General features: G+C 44.9%; 1 protein-coding gene across 2 annotated transcripts in view; it reads left to right on the forward strand.

Moving 5' to 3' along the window:
* Positions 1-1,978: 1,978 nt before the first annotated feature.
* ACAT1 (acetyl-CoA acetyltransferase 1) overlaps positions 1,979-13,247 on the forward strand; it is a 43,023-nt gene continuing 31,754 nt past the window's right edge. The window contains exons 1-7 of one of the 2 annotated variants that reach the window (XM_073338959.1): positions 1,979-2,134; positions 4,376-4,423; positions 5,778-5,895; positions 6,573-6,668; positions 6,952-7,052; positions 9,647-9,790; positions 12,287-12,437. In XM_073338959.1, coding sequence (XP_073195060.1) covers positions 1,979-2,134; positions 4,376-4,423; positions 5,778-5,895; positions 6,573-6,668; positions 6,952-7,052; positions 9,647-9,790; positions 12,287-12,437 — 814 coding nt within the window. The remainder of the gene's footprint in view (positions 2,135-4,375; positions 4,424-5,777; positions 5,896-6,572; positions 6,669-6,951; positions 7,053-9,646; positions 9,791-12,286; positions 12,438-13,247) is intronic. The other variant, XM_073338969.1, reaches the window with a different exon arrangement.

Consider the following 13,247-nt stretch of genomic DNA (forward strand, 5'->3'; position numbering starts at 1 on the left):
AAGCGCAGCCCTGCCTTTACCAATGCCTGTGCTTCTAGCTTCTGCAGGGTTATGGCTACGGCACTGTGCCTTTCTCTAGCGTAGGCACGCCCTGTGTGGGGAGAACAGGCGCTGAGAGGAGGAGCTGGGTGGAAAAGGATTTAGACACAATTTGTGCTGAGAGGATAGGGGTGACAGGCTGGCTGCTGCGTTACCATGGGTGGTAGTTAGGATTGCCAGGCATCCAGTTTTCGAGTGGAAAGCCTGGTCAAAAGGGGACCCTGGTGGTTCTGGTCAGCACTGCTGACCAGGCTGTTAAAAGTACAGGTGGCAACGCAGCAGGGCTAAGGCAGGCTTCGTTCCTGCCCTGGTTCCACGCAGCTCCTGCAAGCACCCAACATGCCCTGCCTCGAGTGCTGGCTCCGCAGCTCCCATTGGACAGGCACCGCGGCCAATGGGAGCTGCAGGAGTGGTGCTGCTGGCGCAGGCACCAGGCGCTGCGCAGAGCTGCCTGGCTGCGCCTTCGTCTAAGGGCCGGACATGCCAGCTGCTTCTGGGAGCAGGGCGGAGCCAGGGAGCCTGAGGTAAGCGCTTCCCCCCTGGAGCCTGCACTCCCAACCCCCTGCCCCAGGTCAGAACCCCCTCCTGCACCCCTAACCTCCTCTGCACTCTACCCCTCTGCCACAGCCCTGAGCCTGCTCCCTCACTCCACACCCCTTGGCCCCAGCTGAGAGCCCTAAACCCTTCAGCCCCAGAACCCGTACCCCTACCCGGAGCCCTAAACCCCTCAGCCCCAGAACCCGTACCCCTACCCGGAGCCCTAAACCCCTCAGCCCCAGAACCCGTACCCCTACCCGGAGCCCTAAACCCCTCAGCCCCAGAACCGGAGCCCTAAACCCCTCAGCCCCAGAACCCGTACCCCTACCCGGAGCCCTAAACCCCTCAGCCCCAGAACCCGTACCTCTACCCGGAGCCCTCAGCCCCAGAACCGGAGCCCTAAACCCCTCAGCCCCAGAACCGGAGCCCTAAACCCCTCAGCCCCAGAACCCGTACCCCTACCCGGAGCCCTAAACCCCTCAGCCCCAGAACCCGTACCCCTACCCGGAGCCCTAAACCCCTCAGCCCCAGAACCCGTACCCCTACCCGGAGCCCTAAACCCCTCAGCCCCAGAACCCGTACCTCTACCCGGAGCCCTCAGCCCCAGAACCGGAGCCCTAAACCCCTCAGCCCCAGAACCCGTACCCCTACCCAGAGCCCTAAACCCCTCAGCCCCAGAACCCGTACCCCTACCCGGAGCCCTAAACCCCTCAGCCCCAGAACCCGTACCCCTACCCGGAGCCCTAAACCCCTCAGCCCCAGAACCCGTACCCCTACCCGGAACCCTAAACCCCTCAGCCCCAGAACCGGAGCCCTAAACCCCTCAGCCCCAGAACCCGTACCTCTACCCGGAGCCCTAAACCCCTCAGCCCCAGAACCCGTACCTCTACCCGGAGCCCTCAGCCCCAGAACCGGAGCCCTAAACCCCTCAGCCCCAGAACCCGTACCCCTACCCAGAGCCCTAAACCCCTCAGCCCCAGAACCGGAGCCCTAAACCCCTCAGCCCCAGAACCCGTACCCCTACCCGGAGCCCTAAACCCCTCAGCCCCAGAACCCGTACCTCTACCCGGAGCCCTAAACCCCTCAGCCCCAGAACCCGTACCCCTACCCGGAGCCTTCATCCTCACCCTCTCCCCTCGCTGTCCTAGCCCAGTGAACGTGAGTAAGAGCGGTTACCCGGGGGGGGGCTCAGCGAAGGGGCGGGACACTGGGCAAAGCAAGGGGGGGTCGGTTTTGCACAATTAGAAAGTTGGCGACCCTAGTAGCAGCGGGCATCAGGAGCCTGGGGGGGAGGGGCCTGTGGCACTTAGTAGCCTATTTCCCACCCCCCAACCCCCTCCGACCTACCTCACAAGCCCCGCCTTCTCCTCCAATGGAATCAGCCCCTTGCTGGCAGGAGCCAATGGGAGCGGGCGGGGGGCGGAGCAGCGGCTCCCGTTGGCTGAGGGAGGGGGCGGCCGCGCTGAAGGTGAGGCGCGGGGCCTTTTCCAGTGGCACTCGGGCGGGGATGGCGGCGGCGGCGATGCTGGGCGGCCGGGAGGTCGCGAGGCTGCTGCAGGTGAGCGGCGGGGAAGGGGAAGGGGAAGCCCCCGCCGCGGAAATGGGGCCTGTCACCGCGCCCGCCCCCCCCCCCCCCCCCCCGCCGGGCGAGGCGAGACCCCGCGCCGCGGGCTGCCCGGGGCCCAGAATCCACCCCGGGTCGGGCGAGGGAAGCGCAGCGTGGGGCGCCTCCCGGGCGCTGGGGAGCTCGGCCTGGGGTGACCTGCCCAAGGGCAGGCGGAGGCGGCTGTGGCCGGAGGCCCAGCCAGGAGCCTTGACCCCCCAAGGCCACCCTCGTGCTGCGGGCGGGGGCGCCAACCCTCGACCCTCTTCCTCGCCGCCACCAGCAGCCCCGCTGCAGCCCCCCCCCCCCCCGCAGTCTCCGGCGGGGCTGCCCGGAGACCAGGCTGCCCTGGACAGGGCAAGGCTGGGGCGGGGGTTCGGGATCGGGGCGCGCTGCCACGCCGGCGCCGAGCCTGTTCCTTGGGTCGAGGGAGCCGAAAGCGCCCGTGGCAAAAGGCTGAAGTATCAGCAGAGGTCAGCCACGTTGGTCTTTCAGCCGCCCGCCCGCCCGTGCGGCCGGCCCCAGTTGCGGGACGCGGGGCTGCGTGCGGGCCGCTTTGAGCCAAGCGAGCCTGACAGCCCCAGCCCTTGGTGCGGCCCAGTGTTGCGAGCCTCTGCCTTGGGAAAGGGGATGAGGCAGGTGAAGCACCCAGACAGACATTCGTGGTTTTACGCAAGGGGTCAGGTATGTCCACAGAACCAAAGTTGAGATCTTATCAGCTGCCAAGGTTAAAAAAAAAATCCGTTGTCAGTTCATATAGGTACGCGGCACAGGCAGTGCGAACTGCAGTCAGCTATGTTTTGCTCGGTGTTCGCGTATTTGTACAGTTGACTGAATAACATGAACTGTAGATAGTTTAAGATAAAAGGCTGTTACCCTTGTTAGTGGTCAGGCCGTTCTAAGAATAAACTACTCTCTGGGATGTTCAAATAAAACCGTAAAGGGATGCAGTCAGCTTTAAAGTTTACCCATTTTTCAGAAAATTTCACACCTAAAATTGTTAGATAATTACCCAAATTGACTATAAGTGAAAGATTAGAGGAAATGTTTTCTTTTTGTTCATTGAACGTTGTTAAATGCATAAAATTATATAGGCAGTTTCCTTCTTCTTGCTTGTGAATTTGTTTTTCCTGTTGTGAAGCTAAAATTTTAAGAAATCATCAGAACTGGCATGGGGACTCAAGGTGGACATAGTACCTGAAAGTACTTTTTAACTTTTCTTAAAATGACTAGAATATAATTTATGGTGTTCCTTCAAAGTCCTTAAGTGACGATTACTTTTAATTAACTTACCTGAATATATTATTTCAGTAAAATGCTAGCGGTCTGTAATCTATGTATACACTGTCTAGTGAAATAATTTTACTTTTTTATTACTTTAAGCTGCTGACTTAAACTCTTAAGATAATGTATCTTTTAAAATTTTTTTATTTAAAAAAATATAATGAATTTTTACCCCACTGTGAGTACATCTAGTAATAGGATGAAGTTAACAGTAGCTTAAGAAAGCTTATGCTCAAATAAATTTTTTAGTCTCTCAGGTGTCACAAGTACTTCTTTTCTAGTTGTTCTGTTGTCATCTTTTGATGCTGAATCCTATGTTCACCACCCATTTTACAAATCACATATGCCAGTGAAATTGAGCTCTAGAAATTAGCTACCTTTGTAATGCTAAATTTAGTGATAGAGGTGAAAAGACTAAAGAAACAATGGGGTTGAATAATCAAAACTTGTAGCAGCATTCCCTACCGATTCATTGCATGTAATGATGATGAGAAATACTGGAGCTCCTATATCTGAGAAGTAGCTATTACGTGATTAAAACTGACAGAACTTTTTTAATCCATACTTTCCACAAATTGCTTTTAAAAAAAGATATTTAATTTTTCAGGAAAGATTTAATCACAGATGATGTAGTGAGATCTCATCTCTCATATTTGAGATGTTATTACTTTTGGAAAATATACTACAGAATGTTTACCACATTTGTCAACTAAATGAGCCAAGTCCATTTTGTGATGTATTAGTTTTTTATTTTTTCCAATGTTTCTTAACTTGAAAAATTTAGTAATTCTCGGTGTTTCCCAGTCACTTGTAAGAAATGCCCAATTTTCACAATATATCTGTTACTGAGCTGAAACGTCAGGTCACCAAAATTGGGAAGTAAAATTTTGAAAATAATTTTCTTGTTTTTAGGTTTTGAAATATACAAACCGTGGTTATGCATCACAGCGCACTTTAAATGTAAGTATTAAGTAGCATATGGCTACAAGCATTGGTTATAATAAACCATCGCTACTAGCCTGCTTTTAGAGTCTGATCTTTAAAACCTTGAGCATTGCAACACACTTTCAATGTAGAGAATGTGTAACTTGGCCAAAGTCGCACAGCTTGTCATTGGCAAAGCTGGGAATAGAATCTAGGTCTCCTGACTCCCACTGCCCTGCTCTCTAACCACTGGATTGCAAGGACTTCTGTTTGAGAGAGATTACTTAAAAAAAGCATAGAAACCCTTCTCTTCCCCACCCTCCCAACTTGTAATCGGACCAGTACATATGCTAAGACATCTTGGTACGTGATAAGCTTGAATAAGAATGTTTGTTACCTGTCTCTCACGTAGTATTAGAACAGTGTTTAGATTTTTTCTAAGATCTGTCTGTATCAAAATGTCAGATAACTTCAAAGTGCGCAGTGCCGCAGAGAGGTTGGGAAGGCAGGGCATCATGCTTCTGTTAAATTTACAGGGAGCTGGTCAATGCTCTCTCTCTCTCATTTTGAAAATTTCACTCAGCACTTACCTGTGTCTGACCTGGTCTGTAACTGACGGCATCTGAATTTGTCTGCCTCTTTGTTAATCCTGTTACTGTTTACTTGTGGAGTGGGAGGAGAGTAAATCAAGTGACACAAGGTATTCCATCCAAAATCCTGCCTACCTCAGTAAATAAAGAACCAAGGGCCTGACACAGCGTGGTGCTGAGTGTATTTGACTCCCACTGAAACATGGGGGTTGAAGGTGCTCATCAACACCATTGAGGAAGCATTCAGGAACAGGCCCCAAGGTGGGGGACACAGACTTTAGTCCCTTCAATGTCAGTGCATCATACTGCCATCAGATTGATGGGCTAGCTTAGCAGGCAGACTTGTTCATGGGGGCGGGGGGAGCTGAGTAAAAATAGGGGTAAAAGCCATACAAATCTTCATAATACTTAAAATAACCCCATATTATGTTGTAATTCAAAATAGTCAGATGCAGTGAGCTCCTCGATAAGGAGTTGAAAGTCATACCTTGTTTAATTCAGAAGTTAATTTATGGTTAGCCTCACAAGAAGATCTTTGACATTGGCTAAATTATCATGACATTTTTAATGTCTTGTTTCTTGGGCAGGTGTCTCAATTAATATAACATAAAAATTATTAAAATGTTTGTACTGCATTGGCACCTAAAGTCAGTGACCAGTTTGGCTCCCACATTGTGTTGTACAATTGTATACTGTACAAATGGTTCACACTTTGTTTTTTCTTTGAAACAGTGACTAAGTTAAAAGAAATTTTATGTTTTTAAATACTGTAACTCTTACCACATATTCTATTCTACTAGGAAGTGGTCATAGCAAGTGCAGCACGGACTCCCATTGGATCTTTCCAAGGATCCCTTTCATCGTTGCGAGCCACTGAACTTGGTTCCATTGCAATAAAAGGAGCAATTGAAAGAGCAGGTATGTGTAAATATTTGTTCACAAAACAAAGTTACACATTGCCCCAGTGAACAGTATCAATTTGTATCTTGTTTTGAAAAAAATAAGTGTGTATGTGGGTGGGTGAGTTTTTAATCTTTGAGATCTTAAACTTTTATCAGTTGATACAATTAAAAAACAAAATCTAAGCATGAAATGTGTAAAGCACTTAATGCCTGATTTGAGTGCTTTTGTTTCAGTGTTGCTTTTAAGAATAGATTAGACTTTTAATCAGTGGCCTATGTGAAATAAAATGTTAATCTGGTTTCTACTGGTTAGGTGTCCACCTTCCAAAACCTATCACCACATTAAACACTGATTTACAGTACTAAGACATGGAGATGGAATTGCTCTAATGGGTTGAAACACACTGCCCAGGAGTTTGTTGAAGGCAGCATTCCTGGTGGTTGTGCTGTTTTTGTTCTGTGGATGCCTAGAGGACTTTGGTCTCTAGAGCAGTCTTCAGCATTTTTTCATGAACCATAAGTGTGGAAACCCGCGAGGCGCTCAGTGTAGGTCTGTGTGCTGTATTTTAGCCTCACTGGAGTAAAATCAATGCATTTTATTGCCAGTGTTAGATTGAAAACTTTATGTAAAAGGTAAAAATACTAGTCTATTGCTTGTCTCACTTAGAAAAAACCTCTTGATTTATTTTATAGGTATTCCTGCAGAAGAAGTGAAAGAAGTGTATATGGGTAATGTCTTGCAGGCTGGACAAGGACAAGCTCCAACAAGACAAGCACTACTGGGTGCAGGTATTAACATGTTTTTGTTTCTGTGCTTAAAGATCTAGAGAATTTATACTACATAGAGCTGCTATAGAACTGTAGGTACAGATTATAACTATTTTACTTTAGATGAAAGTTAGCCCCTTATGAAATATTAGTGATGGTGAAAGGCAGTTTTTTTTTTGTAATGAGGGGGACAGTGCAATGAGATTAGCAGCTAATAGTTAAATGTTAAAAATGGATGATGTAATTAAATTATAAATAGAATAATGTTGTTGTCTTGGTTGATTATTATATTTACTTGTCTCAGGTTTACCAAACTGTACTCCTGCTACAACTATCAATAAAGTTTGTGCTTCTGGAATGAAGTCCGTCATGATGGCAGCACAGAATCTGATGTGTGGAAATCAGGTATGTGAATTTTAGTGCCCGTTAACTTCAAACATGAGATCTGATTGCCAAAATGTGGAAATTCTGATCTCTGAGAAATATGAGACTAATGTGGTGGTTTCCTGCTCATTATAATATACTACTTTTTGTTTTTGTGCTAATACTGCTTAACAAGAATTCATATTTTTTACATAAATCCTAATTTTGTGGATACACAGTTAACAAATTTGTTTATTTAGAAATGTGTCTCGCATATATCTTAGGATACAGTTAATAGTGGTGGAAGTAGTTGTGGTCAGTATTATAAGCTTTTCCTTTTAAGGGGAAGAGAAGGTAGAGAAGCAAAATACCTAGATCTTAACCAGGTTTCTTTGACTCGTGCCTCTTGTGTAGACATATACCAGTAGTCAGAACTAGAGACTACTCTAGCATAACCCTTTAATACTCAATATATGCTGACAGAAGAGTTTTTCCTGTTATAGGAAAACCACCCGCCTCAAACAAAGTTAGCTGTGTTGTCTGAGACCCTCTTCTGTCAACATAGCTGTGTCTTGGGGTTTTGTTAGTATGGCTGCATCAGTGGGGGTGTGATTTGTGGGGTTTTTTTTTTTTTTTTAACCCCCGACTGACATGTTATGCTGATGTAACCTTTTAATATAGACCAGGCCTAGATTAGGAGAAAAAAAATCTTATCTGCCAATTATGGTACATCTTTGGAAAACCTACCTGCTGACATAAGTATTCTTTCATTTCTTAAAATATGCACACACTCTCTCCTGCTCCTCCTCCTTGGTACAGTTACTGATATCAATGATTTAGGCCCACTGCTTAATTCACACCAAACCCAATCTGACCTAGTATTAAGGGCTTGGTGTAGAGCCTGAAGTCAAGGGGAATCTTTTGCTACTGACTGTACTGGTCTTTAATCAGGCCCTAAATGGTATTCTTGCCATTAACTTCAGTGGGATCAGGAACAGGTCCAGTACTTCTATTTCAGTAGTTACTGCTGGGATTAGTAATTTAGGTTTACATTTGATGGAAGCAGGCCTCGCACTTTGTAGGGGCTCTCATATTTCAGAGAATTAGAGATTTGACCTGAAGTGATTATGCATGCCTGATTCCCACAGTATGTCACTGTCTCTCTACCCACTTTCCTGGATTCAGCCCTAATTGACTGTAAGTAGGTCTTAGAAACTATATAATTAGAGATTTTTTTCTCCAGCTGCACACTCAGTAATTCTGATCCCATTACAGTTAATGACAAAACTCCCATTGACTTGAGTGGATGTGTGATTTGTACTGTTTTAGAGCCTTTACTGTATTTATAGATTATTTTTTAAAAAACTAGAAGGGCTGGAGACGTAAAATTATATAGGATCAGAATAACAAAGCTTAAAAAAAAGAACGCTTTTAAGAAATCTTCTGTTCCCTTCCCTGGCTTCCCATTTCTGATTTCTAGTCATAAATGCCTTTGAGTTCTCTCTACTGGCCATCTCATCCTCATGACTCTCAGTTGTTTTTATTGGATCCAGTGTACACCTAATACTGAACAAAGCATCATTACTTTAAATCTTACCATAAAAAAACCTTCCTTTTCTTAATCCCGTGACTGACTCCTTGTAAAGTATCCTTTATGAGGATGCAATATAAAAGTGTTTTACTGAACTTTTCTATAGACTACAGAAAAGCATTAAACTTGCAATTTTTCTTATCCCTACCCATATGTAATGCACTGCATTAAAATGGTTACATGTATTCTTCATGCTGAGACTCTAGAGACTTCATGTGTGGCGCCCCAGGGAATGGTGAACCACATCTTACAAAGGATGATAAAACTGCAGGAACTACTTCTTGAAAACCATGTAGAAATATTAATAAATGCACATACTAATTAAATAGAATTTGGGGTTCAATGATAAAACTGTTTAAAGACTCCTGTTTGTTGCCGGCTTATTAGCAGACAACGTGGTAAACTGTGTTTTGAAGTTGGGTCAGATTTTTCCACACTGTGAGACGACACAACATTGTATAGAGCAGCCAGTACTTCATGTGAACAGATCTCTCTTTCTTGCCGGTGTCTTAAATTCTGAAACAGCTGCTTGTCCTGTAGATATAACATGTTGCTAATGGAGAACTGAAATGGAACAAATATGCAAAACTAAGACTTTTTAATAAGAAAATTCTACTTTAATCTTGGAGGCAGTTGCATTTCAACAATCGAGGTGTAGGAGAAAGAAAATACTAATTGATGTGAGGTGGCCAGAGCACCAGGGCAGCGAATGAAAGATTAAAAAGAAATACTGGCTAAGAAATTTGTCAAATCTTTTTTTTTTCCCCTCAGAAACTCTCCATGTTGTAACTTTCCTGTAAGTAATCTTCAAGACTTTTTGCTTCTCAATCTTTTGAAATTACAGCTCAGACACAGAACATTGGTCATGTTCACTACACCAATTAAGCGTTTTCACTCTTTTACTGTTGTTACACAAAAAATAGAAGCAATTTTGTTAGAAACATCTGTAACATGTTTTTTAATCTTTTGTTATGTAGGAAGAAATTTTATATAAAATGGCTTTTATTGTAATTTACTTTAACATATGCTTGTTTTGTTTGAGAAGGATGTGATGGTGGCTGGTGGGATGGAGAGCATGTCTAATGTTCCCTATACAATGAGCAGAGGGGCAACACCTTATGGAGGAGTGAAGCTGGAAGATTTGATTGTAAAAGATGGCTTGACTGATGTTTACAACAAAATCCACATGGTAATTATTGCTGTTCAATACTGAAACATACGGCAACATTCTTTTTTTTTTTTTTTTTTGCCTACCATGAACCTACTACCGAACTCAAGAGTTTATTAGTAACTGTTTAAATGTTGGTTCTGGCATGCCTGGGAAATGAGGGACAGAACTGGTTCTGAAGAAAGGGTTCTTCCACTTTCATGATTCTTATTGTGAGCGGTGTGGAGAGGCTAGGCAGATCGAAATTCAGGAGCAGGCAAAGTGATTGCTTTGTGTGGCTGTGTGTGAGGCCTTTCTCAAGAGTCCAGGACAGTGGTAGACAGAGACTCAAGACCCTGGTGTATGCTGTAGAATGCGCAGTTGATCACTAATAACTCACTATTCCTTCCTTCCAGGGGGGGACCAATAAAACTGCTCAACCTCCCTGAGGGCATCCACTTGTGTGGCCCAGCACGGTTTCCCTGTTACCTCCTCTTCAAAATATATATGTGAGGCTCCTAGAGGAGAATGAGATTTGAGACTATCTGTATTCTCTCTCTCATCTGATACCGCCTCATAATATTTGATTCTCCTGGTTCCATGTCAGCTAGCATCCTGACAATAGCTCACTGGTTTAAGATGAATCCAGATAGGATTGAAGCGGGACTGGTGGGCATTTTGAGGAACTAATGATTGTTCTCCCCACTGAAGGAATTCTCCTACCCAAAGTCTTTATTGGATGAGTTTCTACTCCTTGCTTCCTAAATAGTAGCAGTTGCACAAATAATATTTTACAATCTTTGTCTGGCCTATAGATTAAAACATTTCTTCACTGATACAGACTTCACCTTTGTTATACATACCTTGTTCTCCTCCAGGCTGGAGAAGTAATGTACTCTGCATAAGGTTACGCAGTCTACTCCCTATTGAAACTCTATTATCTGAAACCCTTCCTTTGTCCCCTAGCATGAGAGACATGCTGCAGGGGGAATATATGCCATGCTGGGGGACAAGGAAGAGATTCAGCTAATGCAGGGTTTTGGATAATCGAGCTGAGACTACTGGTTAGGACTGTGAGGAAGAGGAGGATAAAGATCCACTGGCTGCAAGGGAGACCACCCTGCTGCTGAATGGTTCCTGCCCAGTACAGGGAGCCCCTCTGCAGGTTCGCTGCCATGGGAGTGAGTGAACAGGGCCATGACAGAAGAGCTGCAGAGGGCTTCCTGTGCGGCCCCAGGGCCAGTGACATGCAATCCCTGAGGATGCAAAGTTATGGGGGGAAAGAGGAGGGGCGGCTGTAGTCCCGATGGAGCAGAGCCTCCCCACCCAGCCAGAACTGTGGAGGAGGACAAGCCTCTGTCACCCTGTGTTTGGCTAGATAGAGGTATAGAAATTAACTCACTTGTGTGAGGAATTAGAGGAATGCTCCAATCAAACTAATGCAGACCGATCTCTACGCAATGTTTTATACGTAGACTTTGCTATAGAAACAGTATAAGTTTAACCAAATGTGCATGCAGATATTTAGGAAGTTAGCCTGGTGGACCAAGGAGGAGGGGTCTAGCTCCCAGGTGGACTTAGTGTATCTCATGGAATTGGTAATGGGATATATTACCCTTCACCTATGTCACCAGTGAATGTATAGCCCGTGTTCGTAGTGAATGAGATTTGTAACTGTTGGTTCTATGGCTGTTCAGTAACCTGTGTGAAATGAGTTAGGTGGTCGCAGTCAAGTTAGAGGATAGTTATGTATACAATTTAAAAAAAAAAGAGAGAGAAATTATCACACTGTTCAGTAACCTGTGCAAAAACATAGGTGGTCTCAGTTCAGTTGTTGGATGAAAAATTGGCACTACTTGTCAATTTGTCATGCACTGCTGAGAATCCAAGGACTGAATAAGATCTGGAAATTGAAGTACCCTTTCAAGCCTCGAAGGCAGTCCCACCAGTATAGGAATGATGTGCATTGGTGAGAACTGTGTGGATGTACTGTTATGTGGCTAAACAGGGCTTCAGAGTGTCGATCCAAGCCATTTCAAAAGCATTAAATTCACACTTTTTTTTTTTTTATTAAATTATAAAGGCCTCATTAGGAACATTAGAGAGACAAGGTGGCTGAGGTAATAGCTTTTATTGGACCAACTTCTGTTGGTGAGAGAGACAAGCTTTCGAGCTTTTTGGTGTGGCTCAGAAGCTTTTTTCTCTCACCAACAGAGAAGTTGGTCCAATAAAAGCTATTAACCTCACCCACCATGTCTATCTAATATGCTGGAACTGACATGGCTACAATTACACTGCATCCGTCATTACGATCATGGCTTTCTGGCTTAAATTACATCTGTCCAGAAAATTGCTCACTAACTTCTGTTGTGAAGTTCAGATTCCTGTAGCAGTTGTCACAATAGAACCTCCTGGCAACTGTAACACTTAAAAATTCACTTCAAAAGTTCTGTCACATCCATTTAAAAAAGATAGGAGTTAATCTTCCCATCTACATTTCTGGTTCATGTTCTCAGAATGGTCTTTGTTTTCCCCTAGGGTAATTGTGCTGAAAATACGGCTAAGAAGCTTACTGTTTCACGAGAGGAGCAAGACACTTACGCTATAAATTCTTACACTAGGAGCAGGACAGCCTGGGAATCAGGAGAACTGACAAAGGAGGTTGTTCCTGTCACTATTTCACAAAAAGGTATTATGGAAATACATTCTAAAATTTTTTTCATGTTAAAAGATGTTAAATTGTGCAGTGATGAATACTAACATTGCAGCTGGAATGTGCAAATTTTGGGAATATTTTTTACATTTCTGTAGAAAAACAATATTCTTAGCTTGCTTTCTGGCAAACACAGTTGGTGACTGTTTATGGTAATTTTTTTCCTCTTTGTTTTTACTGAGGTATTGGAGTTATCCATCCTTCTTTTGTAACTTGCTTGAGTGTTGCAACATAGAATAAGTGCTAGCTAATGTGGCCTGTAATTCATCTCAATTTGTTTTTTACTATTTTAATACACCTAATTGATCTGTGATTCTTTTTTCTTTCTCCACCAGCCTGGGAGGTGAATTGATAAACGTCTTGTCTTAACAATAAACCTGTTGTGGATCAATGGGATAAAGGAGCAAGCTTGTCAATTTTTGTGTGTCTCTCTTCAGAGCTAAATTAAGTCACATTTTTATAGAAATAATACGTCAGGGTGTCTAAAAATGGAATGTAGCATAGAATAAATGAGTGCAGAATACCTTATGTCAGTGGTCCCCAAACTTTTCAGGGTTGCGCCTCCTCTTACCCGTCTGTCTCCTGCCTCCCCCTCGGGGCTGGGAGTGGGGACGCGGCGTGTGTGTGTGTGTAAACGCGGATGGGGTAAGGGAGCTGAGGCTGGGGGCAGGTCTAGGGCTGGGTCTGGGAATGGAGCTGCAGCCAAGGGCTGAGGGCGGGGCCAGAGCAGAGCTGGGATGGATGGTGCTCCTTCCCCACCCCTTGTGGGGGCTGGGCTGGACCCAC

The sequence above is a fragment of the Lepidochelys kempii genome, chromosome 1 (assembly GCF_965140265.1).
Source record: "Lepidochelys kempii isolate rLepKem1 chromosome 1, rLepKem1.hap2, whole genome shotgun sequence".
Classification (NCBI taxonomy): Eukaryota; Metazoa; Chordata; order Testudines; family Cheloniidae; genus Lepidochelys; species Lepidochelys kempii.